Source organism: Agelaius phoeniceus, chromosome 21 (assembly GCF_051311805.1).
Source record: "Agelaius phoeniceus isolate bAgePho1 chromosome 21, bAgePho1.hap1, whole genome shotgun sequence".
NCBI classification, from domain to species: Eukaryota; Metazoa; Chordata; class Aves; order Passeriformes; family Icteridae; genus Agelaius; species Agelaius phoeniceus.
In genome coordinates, this window is record NC_135285.1 from 9,668,316 (window position 1) to 9,689,999 (window position 21,684).

Below are 21,684 nucleotides of genomic sequence, written 5' to 3' on the forward strand. Positions count from 1 at the left end.
AATGTTTACAGGTGGCCTGTCTAGACAGCCCCACTGAGCATTTCCATGTACAGCTCCCTGCAGTTTGAGTTTATATCCAGCTATTACTGGACACAGTGTGAGCTTCTGGTGCTTCTTAGAAAGTTTGGAGGATAAAAAAAAAAGTCAAATACTCACAGAGCCAAAATTAAAAATTGCATCATCTCTGAATATCTTCTTTCCACATCTTAAATGTCCTGGACTGAGCTATTCCTAAGAGAGAGGGAAAACAGTAATTTTAAAGTTCTTGGACGTGCTGCTTTTGGGCATCTCCTCAATACAAATAAAAACGTGTGCAACTGTACTTTGTATCAAATTCTCTTTTTACTGGGAACCAAGGTGATTTGTGCCAGGAGCTGTGAGCAGGAAAATTGGCCTTTCATCCTCCACTTTCCTGGAGGCAAGGCAAGATTTTTTAACTGTCAAATTCACTCATCAAATGCAAAGTAACTTTTGTTTTAATCCACCTAAGTTACAGGAGATGTTGATTCGTTTGACTGTGTCTTAAAACACAAATAATAAAGGCACACATATAATTGAAGAATTTTGGTTTTTTGTTTGTTTTTTTAACAAGAAAGCAGAGCATAAAACCAGCATCAGTTACTGTCAGGAATGGAAATGCAGGGGTTCAAAAAAAGAGTCCAAAAGGAAAAGCTAAGGAATGAAGTTTCTTTCACAGAGAGCTTACAAAGTGGCTGCACATATTTATGTTCTGATAAGACTTGGGTTTAGTGACAGGACAGTGCTTTTCATGTTTGTTTTTGCAGTCAATCCAACTCTTTTGACTTCAAATGTCTTTGCACCATTCTGTGTTATTCTCTCATCCAAGCTTAAAAATCATATTTGAGCATTACTTTGCTGCAATAATATTGCTATAAAATGCATGCCAAGATAATTTTTCATGGAAACTATTAATGAGTGTTCAGTCAAAAAGAATTAATAAATAGGTGAGGATTTTTCTTCTTTTCAATGGGATTTGATCTGGATTTTTAATTTAAAAACTTCTCCAAGTGATTTAACAGCCACTGATGAGGAGATCTTCAGCAAAATCCTCCATTGTGTTCAGAAACTCCTGACAGGATGGACAGGCTGTATTTGAAGGCCACCACTCAATCCAAGTGCTGGAGTCCAAGGGGTACTGGAATCTAAGCAGACAACAGAAAATTATCATTTGCTGCAAAGATTTGGGAAGGAAAATGTCAAACAGAAAAAAAAAAAATACAATATGGAAGTGCTGGCCCTGTGTTCACAATCCTGCTTCTTGAAGTGTGCACACCTGACACCACATGGTGTGGCTGCTGGTTGAATACTTTCAAAATTAAATCAATGCTGTACCTCACCAGAATTATTACATACAAACACTTTAAGATTAAATCTCAGCATATCCTGGTGGTAAATGACTTACTTGAAACTGTAACCAATGGTTATCTTTAGGGCTTCTTTTCCCATGATCAAATACTGCTCTCCTGGGTTCAATTCAACTTCTGTGCAAGTCTTCTTTTTAACAAAGGTTATTTCATTACTTTTTTGAGCAAAAGCTTGCCCTGAAAAAAAAAAACAACCAAAAAAAAAATCAAGAAGTGGACAGTTACACAGAAAGAATTTCCAGTAATTCATATATTAGATAGAAAACACTAAAATGTTCTACAGTACTGCACAGCCAGGGGATCTCTTTGCCACTGTTCTATAACAGGAAAATTTAATTATATAAAACATGTCTCTTGTAAAAGATTTTTCAATTAAATCTGAATGGTAAATAAGCCTTGTGCACATTAAAAAATTTAATATTACAGTAATGTTAAGGAAATATGGGCTGCTTAAACTCAGAGGACAAAGGGGTGAACATCAGCTTCAGTTCCACAGGCCCAACAGGTAAGACAGTGAGTGCCCAAGAGCATTCCAACTCCTTTCTCCCAGGAGCAGAAACATGGGACTCACCCCTTTTGTAGAGGTCCAGAAGATTTGCAGAATACTTCACAAAAAACCCCTCCTCACTGCGAGATAAGATGTTCACTTTATAAACTGCAGAAAGACACAAAGCAGAACCTGGTTATTCCTTGCTCCTGCCATGCATCCTGAGTGTCTCAGAGGTGCTCAGAGGGCGAATTTTGGTTTTTTACAAGCCTGATTTCTGGGAATGCAATGGTTACAGGGGCAGAAAGCACTGGGAAGTGCCACCCACACCAAATCTGAGGGAAGCTGTGGGCAGAGCTCACCTTTCTCTACATCACTCTATGCCACTGGCAGCCACTCTGAATTTCTAAGCACTACAGCTGTAATTTGAACAAGATGCTGTGCAGCAGCAGCAGCCAGAGCAAAGCCATCTGAGAGCAGGGAAAGAGGCAGTGGGCCCAGAAGGACTGGCCAACCTACAACTAACAGCAACCAAAACTGCCACCACCCTCCATCCCAGCCTAATCAAAGCCTGCTTAGGATCATTTGCCTTATCCATCCTCATCATCCTCAGATCCACATACAGAAACAACCAATGGCCCTCAACCTTCGTAAAAACCACCAAATCCTGAAAATCATCAGCACCAGATCTGAGGGAAGCTGTGGGCAGAGCTCACCTTTCTCTACATCACTCTATGCCACTGGCAGCCACACCAAATTTCCAAGCACTACAGCTGTAATGTGAACAAGATGCTGTGCAGCAGCAGCAGCCAGAGCAAGCAGCCATCTGAGAGCAGGGAAGAGGCAGTGGGAGCCCCCAGTCTCAGCCATCTGAGAGCAGGGAAGAGGCAGTGGGAGCCCCCAGTCTCAGCCATCTGAGAGCAGGGAAGAGGCAGTTGGAGCCCCAGTCTCAGCCCTCTGAGAGCAGGGAAGAGGCAGTGGGAGCCCCCTTACCATAAGCAGTGTCCCCCTGGCAGGCAGCCTCTCTCCTGCTCTCAGCAGTCACCGACCCCCCGAGTCTCTCCTGGACTGTACCACACTCAGCTACAAGGAGAAAGGGAAAGGCAGAGGTAAGAGAATGCCAGCACATGTCCCCAAAGAAAACTTACATTTCCATCATCCTGCATGGGAAAGTTAACTGAGCAACACCATAAGTATGGGATTGCATGCTGGAACAGTGAATATTTAAAATACACCTCGAACACCAGAGTTAATCCAGTCAGACTTCCATGATCACACTGCACACAGCTTTAAATTTCCTTTTAATGTAAAATTTGGAGGGGAAACAGCTGTGTTGTTATGGGGACTTTTTCCTTATGTTCAGTGTGGCTTTGTTCAAAGCACTACACTGCATTTTCCCACAAAGTAAAATGAAAAAAGCATCTTCAAATAAAGCTTACCTTCCATGCATTTGCATTCATCTCCTTCACATAATCTCACCAGTTTTTCATCTCCATAGGGGTTATAAAGTATGGTGCATCTTTTGTCTAGAAGATCCAGAAAGAAATAAAAAATACATGTAGAAAATCAATGTCTAAGATGTCAACACTGAAACTTGGCGAGGCAAAAGTCACATGAGCTTCAAATAAAATGGAATAAAAATCTGTTAAGGCTGGGAAAGTGTAATTCTTTGGGAAGAATACAGAGCTGAAAGGCAAACAAGGATGTGAGGAGCTGGAACACATACCTGGAGCATGATACTCATACACAGTGAAGGTGGCAGGGTTCATCATTCCAACCCGGAAAAGCTCACTGATCCTGAAGCCAACACACAGGAACTTGTGAGCTGGCACCTGTTTGAGAGACACGTGAATTAAGGAGCTCTAAAGGAGGCCAAATGATTCCAAAGAGTAAAAGCAGTGCTTACAGTCAGGGAAGGGGTAACATACAGAGTCTATCTGCAGGATAACATGCCCATCCTTTATCTCATAATCTGCTATCAGCTGATCAACTCCACTTGCAAGCTGCAGGGCACAGAAAAAGATAAAGAACAGTAAATATTGCAGCTCTGTCATATAAAGGCAGTAAGGGAAGAACCATTCTTGAATACTTGCAGTAGATAAATCCTCTGGATTGGCCTCCACTCCACTGACCAGCCCTATGTCCATCACAGCATGAGCAGAGCCCGAGCGGGGCTCCCTGGCACTGGGCCTGTACCTGAATTAGATCAGAGCCAGTGTTAGTTAATTATAACTGAAATTAAACAGACCTATTTGAATATGATCCCAGAAAAAACTGAGGAAAACTCTGTCAACATTTAGGCCCCAGTAAACTCATAATGAAGCAAAACAGTCCAGCAGAATCCATTCAGATTTCTGCCAATACCATGCATGAAGAAGCTTTTAATGCTCATGTTCCAGGAGGGCCCAAATATAACCTGAACACTCCTCCCCACAGAGATCACAACCCCTGGCTCTAATTCTGTTTACACATGCACATAACAGTGAGGAAACAGAAAGAAAAGATCAGGAGAGCTGATGGAATTATTAATAAAACCCCTCACTCACTCACTTTGCACAGGCCTCCAGGCGCCCCAGGGGTTCCCCCTCTCTCTTTATGCGACCTGTTCGTGGCAAGTGGAGCCAAAGAATTTCAGAACTCTCCAGAAGCAGTAGCCCAAAACTCTCACAAAGCATTTTCACAGTTGGAAGGTAACTCTTTACATTGTTTTGGTGGCTATTTTTATAGGAAATCATTATCTAGCCACAAACAAATGACATTTACCTCCTTGGTAATTCAGGTGAAATGACAGCTTTAAGGTTTAATGTAGTTTATTGTGTGTTTATATTGTTTAAACTCAGAATTTGGTTCTGTCCCCTGTTGTAATTGGACTAGAACTCTCAGTACTTTGTAGAACTCACTGTAACCTCTCCCACTCCCCATCATATTTCTTTTTTCTCATTCCCCCACCTGTAAAAAACTCTTCCATAAATGACTAAAAATGAAGCTAACAGAAATAAAGTAAATATTAATTCTATTCACAAAAAGGCAGTAATTTTAAACAGGGCTCAAAAAGCTTTTAGCTATTTCTTTTCCAGTTTTGCATTTAGAAAGTGGCAGAATTTATTTCTTTCTTAACAAAAACACACTCATAAAAATCCAGGATTTTTTCCCCTCCCTCCCTTGCACTGACCTGAGTAGCAACATTTAAAATTATATTAACCCTTTACCATCATCTCTCTTGGGAACAATCTTCAGTTCAAAGTTACAGGATTCTTCAGAAGTACCAATGGTGTTATACACTGTCTTCACCTGCACACACACAAATAAATCAGACAAAACAGAAGCAGCAGTAAACAATCCTCAAAACTGGCCTAAAACTGTAAAAACTCACACTGGGAAGAATAGAAACAATTCTGGTTTATTGGTAATATAAAAATACCAGCAATGCAGAGCCAATAAATTATCAGCATAGAAAGAAATGAGGAGTTCTTGAGCAAAACCACAGCATATTAAGAAAAGAGAAATTCCATTCAAAAACCTGCTTGCATACTTACATTTACTGTAGCTATGCCAGTGCTGCTGCCAGTGCTTACATAGAGATCATCCTGCAAAGGTACCTAAAGAATTGGTGAGGAACAAAAGTTGCACGTTAATGATAAAGATTAGCAACAATTAGCAACAATTCAGGTCAGCTGATCTGCTTGTCTTGCTTATATTTCAAATCCATAACAGATTCTGCAGAAATATTAAATTTAAATGAATATTCAAATATATTAAATTTACCAAGATGCTAAGCATTCTGGTTTCCATTTTTAAAGCAGTATTATTCACTCACTGGCATAGTTTTTCCCACGAAATTGTCTTCTGTCAGTTTAAATAGGGTTAGGGCTCCACCATTTTTGTAGGACACTTTAACATCCATGTCCAAATGCAGCCGTTTGACAAGAAGGGAATATTCAGTCAGGGCCTCGAGGGCATTAATAGTGTCCTGTCAGAAACCAAGCATAAAGAATTAACTCCAGAGATTCTATTTATCAAATTTCAGTTTATTTTAATGAAGAGAAGTCAGATTTCCCAGAGACCAAGAATATCATGGCAATGGAGCCACTTGATACTAATTCCATACACAGGACTCTGATGTTGGCAGTGTGGTCATTTAATTGAATTATCCTCTTCAAATGTTGCTATCACAGAATCATGGAATGGTTTGGGTTGGAAGGGACCTTAAACCCCTCTCATTCCAGGGGCACCTTCCACCAGACCAGGCTGCTCCAAGCACCATCCAACCTGGCCTGGAATGTCCAGGGATGGAAAAAAAAATGTTTCAGATTTTGGTACTTGAAGAATGAGGACAAAATATGTAAAAGCACACCTGAGTTGAATAATATCCTCCCCCATATCTCTGTTCTTCAGAGAGCCATTTGATGATGGGCTTGGCATAGACTCCATCCCCTCTCAGCAAAGTAGTGAGCAAGGCATAGGCTGTGGTTTCAACCATTTGTGCAGTGACAGAGCTGGGGCTTGGCTGCTCTTGTGCTTTGAAAGCATCTTTCCAAAACCTGTAGATGGGGGGATCACCTGCAGGAGGACAAAGAGGGTTCAGGTGCAAGCCCAGCAGCAGCTCTGCAACACCAGGTGAGGCACTGCCCACCCAGGGCCAGGGATGGGCAGGAGCTCACTCTGCACCTACCAGGCATGGAAACCCAACTCTCCTACACTAAAACTCTGATGTTTGCAAAGTGCTGAGTACAGGTGGGGACAGGACTGGCCAGGAGCAGTGGGGATGGAGCAGTAGCTGTGCCAAAGGCCTCTCTAGTGCAGAATGGATTCAGTACCTATGCCAAAGGCCTCTCTAGTGCAGAATGGGTTCAGTACCTGTGCCAAAGGCCTCTCTCCTCAGGGCAGAATGGATTCAGTACCTGTGCCAAAGGCCTCTCTAGTGCAGAATGGATTCAGTACCTATGACAAAGGCCTCTCTAATGCAGAATGGATTCAGTACCTATGACAAAGGCCTCTCTAATGCAGAATGGATTCAGTACCTGTGCCAAAGGCCTCTCTAATGCAGAATGGGTTCAGTACCTGTGCCAAAGGCCTCTCTAATGCAGAATGGGTTCAGTACCTGTGCCAAAGGCCTCTCTAGTGCAGAATGAATTCAGTACCTATGACAAAGGCCTCTCTAATGCAGAATGGATTCAGTACCTATGACAAAGGCCTCTCTCCTCAGGGCAGAGAAGGCTTCCCGAGCTGTGCCGTGGTTGGGGTCCAGCAGGGCCAGCGCGTAGGCGGTGATGGCCGTGGTGAAGGGGCTCTGGGCATGCTGCACATTCTGTGCCAAATAATCCCCTGCTCTGCTCCTGGCATCGTGGATTTTCTGAAAACACAGACAGCTTACAGCTCACAGCCATCACACTGACCCTACAGAAACACAGCTTCTCTGTCAGGACTGTACAGATAGAGAATGTCTTCTACAAGAGCTTATAATGAATCCTGAACTTCCTTGTCGTTCTTTTGCTGGCTTTGAAAGACAAAGACTAACAAAGCAAAGAAATCTGTGAAACTGAAAAAAACCTCCTGACTTTAAAAAAAAAAAGTTAAAGAAAAGGGAAGACATTAGAAGTGCAGAGCACACCAGCTGGCAGAAATAAAAATAATGTTTACCTGAGTGGGACATATTTTCATTGACTTGTCAATTCCAATAATAGAAAATGCTGTGAGATACAAAGATTTTTCTTTAGCTTGTTGAGGTAATGTACCCTAAAAAAACCAAATAATAAAAATAAGGAAATACAAGTAAAAGTTCATTTAAATAATAAAACTTCTCAGTGTTAAGTTGTGGAAACAAATAGAAATTCCTGTAAAAACTATCAGCTTAGTTAAACCTGAAAATACATTGACTCTTTGGAAGGTAACAGCTCATTTGTAAAAAAGAAACCAAAATATATGAAGTTATTCATGGGCCAGGACTATTAGATTATGAAATGAACCTAAACATTCTTTTTCTGAATATTAAGAAGTGACAAGCAGCTACTTTTTGTGGGAAAACAAAAAGGTCTGCAAGACTGTGCTGGGCTTTAAATGAATTTAGAATAAAGAGAAAAGTTGTCTTGAATGAGTATTTTGATGAAATACAACCTAAAATACGAAACACTTTATCTCCTGGTGCCTTCAGCTTCTACTGCCTAAGCAGAGAAAAGGTTTGGGTTTCATACCTGCAGTTTCACTGGTTGGTAGTCTGAAAATTCATGGAATGACCCATCTGACATCTGACAGTTGTCAATCAGCCACAGAAGGGAATCACAAACAGACATTTTATCAAGATTAATGTATTGATTCACTTGTCCAAGGATCCTTAAAGCAAAAGCTGTCATCCTGCCAAGGGAAGCAAAGAGATGCTGCTTGTTTAGATTGGCAGGTACTGCAGAGGGCACACACAAATTTACTTCAAAGGGATAATGAAGGTTAATTTTAAATTTAACTTAACAAATGGGCAGTAAGTACTGAAATAATTTTAAACCAGGATCAATTCCCATGTTTCAGGGTATGAACTCTGAACTCATTCCATCCCAAAGCCATCTTGGTTGTTGTGGTGTGAATTATGGACACAAAGAAAAGGTTTGGCGAGTGAAACCAACGAATCAAAAGATATTACTGAGAGTTGTAAGCACTGCTTAAATCTACCACCACACTCTTGTCTGGGGCTTACTGAAAATATGAAATTAGGCTTTTTCCAGCCCAAACCCCTTTCAGCTCACCATGTGCTAGCTTGCCCATTCTTCCACATGCTGTAGGAGCTGTCAGCATTCCTGAAGGACGAGATGCTCACAATTCCTGAGGGATACATCAGGCACAAGGGAAGTTATGAGAATCATATTTGCTCCCTCAGATGTATCACCCTTCTCACTCAGCAAAGGACCTCTACAACCCTGCAGCAAGAGAAGCAGCAGAATTTTCTACCTTCTTTCATCTTCCTCCTCATCTGGGTCCTGGCGCTCAGGGTCTCAGGGCCCAGCAGGTGCCAATTGTCCGACTCCTCCAGGTAGCGGAACACGTAGCACACGGGGGCAATGCTCATCAGCTCAGCCTCTGCACTGCCCCTGGGCAGGCTGCTCAGCATCTGCAGCCCTCTGGGGCTCAGCACCGTGCCAATCACTTCACCCAGAAGATGTCCTGTGCAAGGAAAAGCCCCCAAACTGATTGAAACAACAGGCTGTGAAAGCGAATCCAAGGGCAGAATCTGTGAGCAACCATTCTTTGGGAAGTGTTTGAATTTCTACACTAAAGGGGACTTGCAAAGCCTTGTCTCAAAAGAAAAAGAATAAATCAGATGAATTTAATCCAAAATGGGAGGAAAGGTACGTATGCAGTGCATGAGAAATTTCTATTTACCTTTTACACTGACACTTCTGTCAATTTGTGTTTTAGGGACCAGATTTAGTGGGACTTTGTATCGAAATTCTTGTCGTCTCTTGATTAAACCTGAAAATGAAGATATATATATATATATATATAAAATACTGCACAATCTAAATCAACAGATGATTCAGCTGTAATTGACAGATTGAAGGTTACAACTGAGAATTCAGCAACCAAAACACCAAAACTTGAAAAGCAGAAATATTCGCAAATGCACAGGCAAACAACATCAAGCTTTGAAAAGGAACTTGTTACCAAAAAAAATCTGATCTGGACCTAAACTTTGTGGTTTCTTTGGTTAAATAAGAACATATTCTATTCCCACTAATAAAGCTGAGGAAAGCTTACAATCATATCACACTAAAAGATATATCTAAATATTCCTTTAAGAAATTAATCCAAGTCCCCTTAAGCCAAAGCAGGAAATCCTTGGGAAAGGACATATTTACAATATCTCAGGAAGGAGAAACTCCAAGTTTTTCACATTATGAAAAACTTGATTATCAAGAATCAAGACCAGGAAAAAGTAACACAAAGACACTTCATCAATTTTCTTACCATAAACACCCTGTGGATCCAAAGTGAAACCTGCATGGACTTCTTTCTTAACGCCTTCTGGCTGGGATCATGATGAGGAAAGAGGTAGAAAATGGAAACATTTTTGTTTAATCAAATATATCAGTTGAAACAACAGGTTAAACCCTCAGTATATTTGCCTTCTTTTTCTGTAGTTTGACATAAATGTTGTACACATGAATTTTAGTGTTCTAGCTCACACAATTCTTGAGAAAATTTAACAAAAGATTAAAGTTAAACCTTAGGAAAGGAAAAGATCGCATTTCAGTGAAAATCCAAACCAAACAACTAAGAATCAAGTATTCTCCCTTGCTTACAAAGTCTAATCTATTTTTTATACATGTAATCTTTCAGTTCTTATAATCAAGGTTTAAAAATGAGTGTGCTCAAATACTCAGCCATTCCTTTTTCCACTGCACACGCCTCAGTGAATTCAAGAACATTGTGTGGTATTAAAATAAAGCAAAAATTCTATATTGACTCAATTGAACCCTAATTGAAATTCAAAAACGCTTAAAAAACATGGAGATTTTTTCCCTTACCACGACACGTAAAGTTTTAACTACAATTTCACTGTTCCTGGGGCTCAGCAATGTGAAGTTGACAGTGTGAAGACCCAACTCCAGCGGGAGGATCCGGAATGTGACTGCTGAGGAAGAGCCAGCATCCAGATTCTTCCATTTACAGCTCTGTATCCTCGAGCCTGCACTTGCAGAATCTCCAAAGGTACAGATTCCATTTCCAGCTGCTATTTTAACACAGTACTGAAAGGTGGAGAGATTTGAATGTTTCATTCCCATGGCAGGTACGACAGCAGAAAAATATCAAATCCTGTACTGAGCATTCTGTTACTGTAATGCTACTTCTCTGTTTCTGCCTTAAGGACTGAAGAAATCCCATCCAAGGATCTGTTGTTTATCTTGAATACTCCCAGGAAAAATGCTTTTTTAGTTTATTATTTCAATCCTTCTGCAGGACTCATTAACACAAATTACCTTAATTGCAAAGGCTTTATGGTTATAAACAGATCCTTTTAACTCAATTTGCTCCCCTCGTACCACGGAATAAGGAACATAAATGCTCAGGAAAATATCCTTCACAACTTGGATTTCCAAAGGTGCAGCAACACAAATACCTGAGGGAATTAAAAACATGAAAGCAGAGTGTCTCATCCACCCTTGTGACAAACAAGTTTGAAAAGGTCTTGACATACTTTAGTGATGATTTATGATTTTTCAGTGTGTACTTTGAGCAGTCCAAGCTTTTTAAAAGTTCCCAGGTTTTTGCTTCCTCATCCAAGCTGCTCTCACAACTCCTCACACCCCAGCTGACCTGAACCTCATCCAGGTTCTTTGAGTTTCTTCTTCCCAAAGAAATTTTCTGCTTGGACTACCAAACCTCTTGGAAAATTTCAAATACCTGAGCTCCAGGTAACAAGACAATGTAAAGTTTTCCAGGGAAGAGTTACTCAATATTTTTTCTTCTTCTTACTCTCTATGAGCCCCTGTCACACACAAGACAGGCTTTGTTTTCCCAGCCCCTGACACTGACATGACATGAAGTGATTTACTTTCCCTAAAATACATATTTTTGTTTTCTTTCCCTATCAACCAGAAAATGAACATTTTAGAACATGACTGTCAAACTCATTGAGAGAGTCTACAAAGCTTCCTGATCCTTTAGCTCCAAACTAGCTGGGTTGCAGGACCTACCTTTATTTGAAATGCCAACACCTTGTACTTCCCAGGTGGTCAGTGAATCAGGCAAGGTGACAGACAGAGTCTTGGACCTGTGTTAAAAGTGGTTTTACATTTATCCATTACCAATCACTGTCTGTTAACAGCACAGCTCATCACCAGCAACACCATAGGAGAGCCTCAGGGAAGCTCTGAGCCAGAACACAGGAATTCTAGATTTTGGTTTCAATAAACTTGGTTTAACTGGTTTCACAGGAGCTGGTACTTAGCAAGGTCCAAAGTGAAAGGAAAAATGGCTCAACAATCTGGGCACCACACAGCACATGGAGAGGAACATGGCAGGAATAGTTTGTTTGGATAAGACTCCATTTCAGCATACATCTCAGGTACAACTAAGTTACCCAATTTACCTCAGTTTCACCCCTTCCTTTCTATAAAGTTGATTTGAGAAAAGCAGTACCTTGAAGAAACTTGGTGAACTTCCCATAACCAGCTTTCAGGGAAGTAGCTACGAACTTGTGCCTCATCCAGTTCCAAGAAAGCCTCAAAATCTGAAGAACATAAATAAATCAAGTAAAAAAACCCTGGTACAAGAAAAAAGGTATCAAAATACCCTCAGTCAAAAATCTGTTTCATCCCACCTCATATATTTACACATGTGAATACCTGTCCAATATCCTGACAGATCACCTTGTTAACAAGCAATTATAGGGAGATAATGGAAGACAAGGAATTTAACCCTCCCACAGATCTTTCCTGAGGTGTTATCCAGTGGTTGTCTCTGGCCTGGGCAAAGGATTCAAATTTGGCATTGATGTTTACTCTCAAATAGTCTCTGATTGCTGTTGTGCTTGTTCTAAATGTGGGTGAACAGAACAGAGAGCTGAATACAATAAAGAACTGCTCTCCTGCCCTCCTCAAGGATATTTAACTAAAACTTGGGGAGAGTGGTCAAATTCTGTCTGGAACAACCCTGCCAGGTACCAGGGAGGGGTTTATAGATTCCATCACCTCTCCATCCCCTGCTCTGCTGGAGCAGGACACCCAGAGCTCTCATACTCACGCATTCTGGCCAATATCAGGAGCTTGTTTGGCTCTTCCAGCCGCAGCTTGTTGGCAAATTCACAGCAATCTATGAATGCAGAAAAGCACTTCTGGCTCTTAATCTTCTCAGCCCTCTCCCTGCAGGTATAAGAGACTGGATAAGCTTTTATTCCAGCCTTGCAGCACGTCTGGGATTCTCGGTCTCGGTATTTGGCCACTGAAATAAAAATAAAACTTATTAAACTTAAAAAAAAATTAGCTTCCTTGAGATGAAGTTTTTATTTCCAAATGGATGTGATTTTTTAAAATAATGATATACATAGAAATATTTGTAACACCTTCTTTGAGTATCTTTTCCCTGAAGTCAGATCGTTTGGTTCTTAACACTTCATTGCAAGGTTCACCTGTCCAGAAAAATAAAAAAGTACACACAAGATGAACTTTTCTTGTAGTAGAATTGTCCTCTTAATTCCACAAGATCACATTCCAAATGAATGAAACTTTTTTATGTTTGCTGTTTTAATTACATAGAGGTATTTTAATTTTGATTACAGTAACTGTTCCACAAGATGTTTTCCCCCCTTAAAAACCATCAGTGTCTGCACCCCTGTGAGTTCCAAGCTAATAACTGAGAATGCCAATGGAACATTTCAGAAAATGCACAGTTCCATGCCTGGACCACAGGGCTGTACCTGCTTCCTCGGAGTCGTCAGCGTTTGCATTAGTGAGGAAGGTGAGCCCAGCCATCCTGAACACAGCAATGTTGTTCTGTCCTCCCCCAGCCCCACAGCCAAGGTCACTCTTCTCCAGCTGCAGCATGATCTGAGGAGAAACACACGGGCCATGCTACCAGGATGTCTTCAGAACACGGCCTGGGAAGGCTCTTTGTGAAACAGAGGAGATCATCCTCTCCATGGCTCCTTCAGCAAGGAGCTCTCTGCTGCAAACTATTTTTGGCCAGGTCTGTGGAGTTCTGATGAGAGACTTCAGATCTGCTTTTAAAACCACAATTTATGTCTACTGGAATTCAAAAGATTGTAAACTGGTTCTTTTAATAATTTTGAACTGTAGATTTAAACAAACAACATTCACTCAGCCTTGAACTGCTCTGCTGCCCATTTTCAGGCTGGCTGAGTGCATGACACGTATCAGTTATTGCATGTGAAATGAAACAAAGAGCAACTGGATTTTCTTTTTTGGCTGCTACCTCACCTTTTCCATTGCCTTCTTCCTTCTTCCTGTGACTCCATATATTGCCTTGTCAATAGATGACAAAGCAACAAAGGTATTGGGCTGGGTTTCTATGGTGAGTGATACAACATCTGCTGGTTTCAGTGTCTCTTTGCTTGACTGCAGCTTAATCTATAAATTGAAAACAAAGACTGGTAATTTTGAAAGCACATTGTTCTGAAATCAATCCAGCTAATGGCAGACACTTACTATAATCATTTTAGTGTTAAAGAACTTGTGTAAGTCCAAGATAAAATCTGACCATAAAAGGAATGCACACCCACAAATTTCAGGGCCTATTTTGCTACTCACATCAAGGCTATTCCCACATTTCTGTTCCACATTCAGCCAAACTGAATCAGCCACTAACTCTGCAGCTCCTTCTCCCATGACTATGTAGTAAACAATGAGGCGTGCAGAAGGAACCATCTCTTGGGTTATCCGTAAAGTCAGATGGTCATATTGCAAATCCTTCATTCTCTCCTGAGTTCCAAAGCTCACTGTCTTCCCTTTTGATGTGATCTATAGTTTAAAAGAATGATGGAGAATAAAAAAGTCAAATTTTATATTCAGTCTATTTTTCACATGTAATAATTATTTGAATTTCTATTTTCCACTAAAAGGAAGTGCTGTCTCTGCACTTCTTGTCCTTCATCTACTTTCACCTTCTGAAATAGCTTTTGAGACCAATACTACTTGTCCTCAATCACAGTCAATGTCAGATAAGAATTTTTAAAAAAATAGACCATATAAATATAAAATTTAAACATGAGACTGTTATTTTTTTTCTATAAAGCTGACAGATTGTATCTGAAAGGAAGCAGTTGCCTGAGCTGAACACATTCTATGCTGAGGATAGTTCTTGACTGCTGAGGTTTTTCATCCATGACCATCCATATTAAATTACAATTCAATATTTTATGCAAAAACATCTGTTACTCACCAAATAGCTGTAGTGATGTATTTTATCAATGTAGTGACTTTGTGGATATACATTAATATTTATTACATCCCCCACTTCCAGGGTTTTGTGGTTTGAAGCCCAGTCAATATAGAGATAACTCTGACTCAGGGATGAATAAGCTCTTGCTTCATAACTTTTACTTGCTTGGTTTTCATCTGAAAGACGTGGATCTGCAGTTTTTAGCTGGAAAGATAATGAAATGTCTGAATAGTCTGAGTACAGAATGATACCTAAGCAAACAAGCAATGACAATACTAAAATCATGCTGCAATATGTTGTTCAGAGGGATTAATAAAAGAGAAGCCAGCTCAAGACCTTACCCTCAAAGAAATAATTGCACCCTTGAAGAAATAATTTAATGGAACAATTTAACTCACTTGAAACTCCAACATTCTGCTGTTTGGTGGGATATTAACAACAAACAAAGCAGTTCCATCACTGGTGCTTGTTTTTCTTCTCCCAGATTCTGAATCCTCTGATATCAACTGAGTCTCAACCATTTCATCATTTAAGGATTTGGCAGTGATAGTTACAGGGACATTCCCAACAAAGTCATCCATGGGGTCTTTCACCTGCACCTGTTCATCAGGACAAAGAAATGGTGACAATTTTCAGGAAGAGTCTTCCAAGCTGCTCAGGGAGTCAAAAAATGTACAAGCCAACAGAAATGAAAGTGTGTTCATCAGCCATACAGAGAGAAAATGACAAGGCTTGTGCATGATGGGGCTTTGTTCAATGTGCAACCCCTGCCCCTGGGAACTGACCTTGATGAAGAAGGGAAGTCCAGGCTTCACAAAGAGAGGAGTGGCAATCAAACTCAGCTTGTAAGGAGAGACAGCAAACTGGACTCCAGTGAACTCCACCTCTTCACTGAGGCCACCTGACAAAACACAGCACCCATGGAACAATAGCTGAAAATAAGTTTAATCCTTAACCATTGCTACAGTGAGAACGGGCTGCTCTTCCTTACAAGCTTTTGGAAGAAGAACTGAGTATGAAAGAAAGTCTGATATTATGAAAGTCAGCCTTGCAATTTTCTTTTCTAGTTCTGTTCACATTTGCAGAAGTGTTAAGAAAAATTTCAGTTAAAGAGCAACTTACCCCTAGACTCCAACACTGATGCCACAATATATAAATATGAGCCATCCAGTTCTTCCAGACTGTCAAAGCCTATAGAACTTGCTGCTCTCTTACTGTTAAAATTGACCCTAGCAACTCCATTTTCAATCTGGAAATTAAATAGAAATTATCACTTTATAGTCAATAATTTAGAAATAATACCTAGACCATATGTAGATTCAGTGTGTTTCTGTTCACTGTCTATTTTCAGAGGAAATCAAAGGGTGGAGATGTTTAAATAAAGAATTCTTTATTCCCCAAAATTATTTTAAATTAACCAACCAATGGCACATATTGCAAAGTTTGTGTGCAGGCTCAGCAAGAGGTGGGGATAACACAGAGATATCTTCACTAAATGAGGGAAGGAGACAATTAGTGTAGAACAGACTCCCCAGAATAAATCAGTATCATTTTGATCTGCTTGTCTCCATTTGATTTCAGTTATTGTGTAATAGATAGCATTGAAGTTATCTCATATCCATTTTAATCACACAGTTTGGCCAGGAGAGTAATTGCAGCAGATTGAAATGCCATTGTCTCAGATGCTGCCTCTGAATTTCATTTCCAAGTGCCTTTCTCTGCCCCTGATGACAGCCTTATACAGGAAAAGTCCACACTGGGGAGCTGTGGATGCAAATTACAACTTGAGGCCCTATTCTCACCAAATTTAATGGAAAAACTTCAGTGGGATTGGATCAGTCCTGAGTTATGCATGTGAATTCTACACAAATTTGATTTGCTGCTTCTTACCCTCGTTACACGCATTGCCTGAGGCATCATTCTTTTCTCACTTCCTTCAATTATTCCATAACGAAGAAAAACATCAGCACTGGGAAGCTTTTTGTTGGAAAAATAGCTGAGAATAAAACAATATAAATGCTTTTAAGATCACTTTAATGGCTGCAACAAAGCATTTCTTTTTGAAGAAGAGTAATTGCCTAGGCAAGAGATGGAAAACAAATGTCTGTATTTTAAAGACTTCTGTTGAAAAACAATCACTTTGAGAGAATTTTCAGAAAGGTCTCTTAGATTTCTTAGACAGCAGAAATGATTTTGATGAAAGAGCTCCTCGAGGAAGGCAAAGAGGAAAAGTCTGGACTCAGAGAATCATTCCTCAGGTCAAAGAAGAGGAGACACAAAATAGTCAGGATTCCAAGGCAAATTTCCTCACCTGGCTTTCACAACAATCCTGAAGTTCTCAAATTTATCAGAACTAATGAAGTTACTCTCTGGCTCGATGGTGATGGAAAAGCTTGGCAATGCTGCAAATGGAGTGGAAAAAAGGTCACTGGGGGGTGTTTTACCCATGAAGCCACAGGTGCTGAGCCACTGAAGAATCCTGACCATTGCAAGGGGTTTGAGTTCTGGAAAACACTAAAAATGCAGGTTCACAGTATGAGCACCCCTTACCATATTCCTTAACTTCAAATTTTGCCATAGCTGAGGTCATAAAATCCTTCTTGTACTTGGCTTTAATCTTCCAAATTCCGTATCTATGAAATACCAACAATCAAACAGTTTTGAAGATGAAAATTAATGATAATGATGGTAATAATTTCTATGAGAGGAAAATTCTGCACCAGATTTTTTGAGGTGTTCAGGGCCTGCTTTGAGCAGATTCTCTTTGACACATCACTAATTATTTGACACTTACTTTAAAGCACTAAAATCAGTTATAAACCAGTTTCTCAAGCCCCTGCTATCATCCTTCTCCCATCTCAGCAATGCTTCAGCACCCTCTCAAGACTAAAAGGAGAACTGAACAGATTTTTTTTTTTTAAATGCTGCTGTTCCTGGGAAAATGCTGGTGATTTGTATGAAACACATATGAAATATGAAATCCCCAGGTCTTTCTCACTGTTTATATCTCTACAGTAGAAAGCTTTAATTGTCATTAATGTTCTTTTTTAATTGAGCATGAAAAACCTTCCACTCTCTGTTCTTTAAGGAGAATACTCTGCCATAAGGTCCCTGTTTATATCATGATTCCACCCTATGTGAAATGTTAGAAATCTCCAAGTTTCTCTCCATGCAAAACCACTCGATGACAGCCACTATAAAAAGGCATTATAATGTTAATAATTCACCAAAAAAAACCCCATTAAATAAATCTACTTAGGATTAGGAGGGATCTTGAAGTCAGGAAAAGAAACTATTCCAGTAAAATCTTTTTCTTCCAGAATATCCACTTCTACTCCTTCAGGATCCTTGAAATGATAAGAGGACAGAATGAGCAGTTACAGATTGTTCTGTTAAAAGGGGAATCTTCATCCTTCAGAGGGGATTTCAGAGGCAGCCTGGCCATAACATATTTTTCTTAAGAGCTTCAAAGCAGAAAAACATAAATATTTGTAGAAAAACTCAGACTGACATTCTAATAAAATACTTTACTCTAGTTTCACCAAGTAAAAGCCATGCTTAAAATAGCTAAAAAATTACAGTAATAACAAGCCAATTGTTAAAGGCTGAAAAATATGGTAGATACTGATTATTTTTCATATCTTAAATGAAACAAACAGTTAAAACCCCATACATTATTAAAGTTCCCTCAAAAATCCTTTGTCCAGATATTAAAGATAATTTTTTTTTCTATTCTGGAACAACTTCAGATCTGGGATTTAAAAACCTCTATCCAACCTAGCAAAATCAATTTTAAGTCTTTTAAAAGATGTCTGGCTATCTGCAAAAACATCTAAGAGTTTTATTAAACATTGACTGCAATACTGATTTCCCATCTACCTACCTACCTACCTTTATTTGTTATTAGAGCTACAAAATATTAATACTAAATTCAATTACAACTCACCACAAAAGTCAGGACAGTCTCCCTGTAAGCTGGCTGCAGTTCTTCATCCAGAGAGTAAACTCTGACTTTCACTGTAAGAATTACAGCAATCTCAAAATCAAAACAACCAAACAATTTACTGATACCTTTAACAAACTCCCAGGAATATCTTTCACTCTTTCTGCCACAAATTAGTAATTTAGGGTGAGGAGGGCAGGGAAAAGTGATTAACTTTTCCAGTATGATCAAATAATTCAAAGTATTGTTCTGCTGATAAAAAAATTCAATATCAGCTGATGGCAATGCAACACAAACCAAGAGCTTGAAGAACAATTAAATCCTAATTCCTTGACAGAGTCAGCAGACTTTTAAAATTAAATCCCTGCCATGAGAAATAAGCAATTTACCTGACTGATCAGGAGTATAAACTGGTTTGTCTGTATGAATAAAAAGAAACCCATTCTCATAGGAAACAGGAATTTTTTTAAATCTTGTAAAATGTGGAGAAACAGCTTCCAAATACAAATACTTGTCTGAAGTATCTGTTCTTGGCAAATCTGCTGGTTGTACCTGGGGGAGATGAAATAAAGGTTTTTGAAAATTATTAAAGTATTTTTCATGTATTTTGTCCTACAGGATTTTTTTGATGCAAAGACTATCTGAAAAGTAATTACCACCCTGTGGTTGAGTATCATTAAATAAAAATATCAATATTCACATGGATTTATTCTTGCTTCTTGCTTCTTCTACCTCTATACGGTGGAGGATGGTTTGGAGTATTAAGCTACAGATATTTGGAAATTTTGCATTTTATTTATGCCCAGAACTAAACCAGCAAAGTTCAAAGCCCAGTAATGAGGTCACAATAGTAGAAATTATCAGATTTCCATTTATGCACATGATGAATCCTGGCCACAACAAAGCTGCTTCTGTGGTTGGTACTTTGATTTGATTCTCTCTATTTTTAAAGCTATGCAATGTTTCTAAAACTGTTTGATTCTATGTTTAACCTCAGTGTTGTTCCACTGATTTTATTCAGCGTAATTTCAATTTCAGACCAAAAATCGGAGCATCAGCCCTTCCTCCCCAGTTTAAACACCTGAAAACTTACTGAAACTTCATCTTTTTTTAAGCCTAAATGTGATAATAAAAAGAGTGCAAGAAAGGTCTGAACTCCTTACTGTTAAAGTTACAGCATCTTGGAATTTGTTGCCTGGGTTTAAGGCGATCCAAGCAGACGAATACACAATGAGCTTATCTGGGAAGCTTTTCAGGGCCACGCTGACTGGAAATTCCTCCTGGTAACCAAAAGCTTGAACTACAATTTTCTCAGAGGCCCCAGCTCGGATGATCTTTGGTGCTGTAAGGACATATCTGTACACAGAATATAAAGCAATAATAGATTTCTTTCTAATTTTTCAGATTTCTTACTTCCCTTTCAGAATTCAGTTACATGCAGAGGGTTAAAGCAAACAGGATAATCAGGTTATTGTAAGACACTAATTAAAATCCTATTTGGATAGTGCCCTTTCTATTGGCTCTACCTAAATTCTGGATTTATTTATCCAAAAGAGAGGACAACAATCAAGTAACATTTCCAGTAAATTCTGTATTTGCTTTTACTTACGTTTTCTCTTGGCTAAAAGTCCTTCCAGAAAATAGCAAAACAATAAAATATATTAAAATAGCCATTGTGTCTGGGACAAGAGCAAACCATAGATGTTAATGAGGGTGGGTTAAACAGCCTCTGCTGTGGCTGAGCAAAAATGCCAACACATTTCACCCACAGTTAATAATTAATGGCAGATCATTCTTTACTAAAACATCATTGCCACTCCCTGAGGAAGCCAGAACTGCCAAACTTAGCAATTTTTTAAATTTAGGATTTCAATTTTCAGTGTGTCCACAGCAATCCTGTGTCAGTCCTCACTTCCCTTCTGATAACTGCACAATAAAATAATTTTCAGAGGCAGAAAAAACCCCAACAAACAAAAAGACGGATTCAGTTTGTCCTTAGTAAATTTTTTTTATAAATTAACTGAGTTTAAATTTGTGTCTGAAGCAAAAAAACCATTTGAGTTATATCAATGTATGGATGTGTTTGGACCAGCATTATTTTTTGTTGTTTTGAAATAACTTTTCCCTTGCAAAATTCTTTTAGCCATTTGTACTCTAGATTATGCCAACTTTCTGACCACTTCCATTACAAATAAAATCTGCAATATGGAAATATTAGGGCACAATATATCAACATGCACCATTTTAAACAGCATTTTGCAAAAAAAAATTGAATAAATTTGCAAAAAACCCCCCACAACCATTGATGACAAAACTTTGGCAGGCCTGGCATCTAGGATAGCACCTCGAAAAATGGGTTTAGGTAAAGTTAAATAAAGTTGTGCAAGAATGCTGAAGTTTAAACAAATATTGTGGTCAACCTTTACGGGAAAAGCATTTACAAAACTGTTTCTGATCAATAAAAAGTGAAATTACAGAAAGGTCAGCTTCTCACCAAATGCAAGGAACTAGAAGAGAAGCAATAATTGAATAAAAGCTAGTAAAATGTAGGATGCTTAACGTTATTGAAATGAGCGGCCAACATATGCATTATTAAATAGTAATGGGGTGGTATGTAAATGAAAAGGCAAATAGTGATGGACAGGGAGAAATGCTTTAAAAGTCTAACAGTAACCTGAAACAGTGTTTTTTAAATCTGATTCTGCTTCTTCTCTACTTTTTTCAGAGACACAACCTACTGGTTTTTCAGCCCTGCATTTCACACTTACACAGATGCTGAACTAACACAGTCCAAGTGTTAAAAGAGATTTATTTTCACGCCTCTGTGAAAATGACTGTGATTTAGACCGGACACGCAGAGTTTATAACTGTAAATAAACTCCGTATTTCCAAAAAGTCCATTTATATGCAATTTTGAGTGAGATGCTAACTTGACACACACACAGAGTACAGATAAGGATAAAACACCTATCAGCAGAGTAGCT

The 21,684-nt window shown here is 39.2% G+C and overlaps 1 protein-coding gene across 1 annotated transcript; it reads right to left on the reverse strand.

Moving 5' to 3' along the window:
- Nucleotides 1-914: 914 nt before the first annotated feature.
- Nucleotides 915-20,374, reverse strand: C5 (complement C5). The gene is made up of 41 exons (XM_054646420.2): nucleotides 20,310-20,374; nucleotides 19,864-20,056; nucleotides 19,090-19,252; nucleotides 18,704-18,774; nucleotides 18,013-18,104; nucleotides 17,308-17,390; nucleotides 17,069-17,159; nucleotides 16,648-16,753; nucleotides 15,880-16,006; nucleotides 15,543-15,658; nucleotides 15,156-15,356; nucleotides 14,758-14,961; nucleotides 14,127-14,336; nucleotides 13,797-13,946; nucleotides 13,277-13,406; nucleotides 12,923-12,988; nucleotides 12,604-12,801; nucleotides 12,001-12,091; nucleotides 11,556-11,632; nucleotides 10,839-10,978; nucleotides 10,386-10,607; nucleotides 9,826-9,886; nucleotides 9,241-9,330; nucleotides 8,809-9,021; nucleotides 8,607-8,682; nucleotides 8,064-8,223; nucleotides 7,513-7,608; nucleotides 7,054-7,225; nucleotides 6,227-6,432; nucleotides 5,690-5,842; nucleotides 5,409-5,471; nucleotides 5,082-5,163; nucleotides 4,423-4,474; nucleotides 3,966-4,068; nucleotides 3,801-3,875; nucleotides 3,599-3,704; nucleotides 3,312-3,398; nucleotides 2,866-2,955; nucleotides 1,957-2,040; nucleotides 1,424-1,562; nucleotides 915-1,163 (listed from the first exon to the last, which is right to left on the reverse strand). The coding sequence occupies exons 1-41, from the start codon at nucleotides 20,372-20,374 to the stop codon at nucleotides 1,034-1,036; spliced, it is 5,034 nt and encodes a 1,677-aa protein (XP_054502395.2). The 3' UTR covers nucleotides 915-1,033.
- Between the last annotated feature and the right edge of the window lie 1,310 nt (nucleotides 20,375-21,684).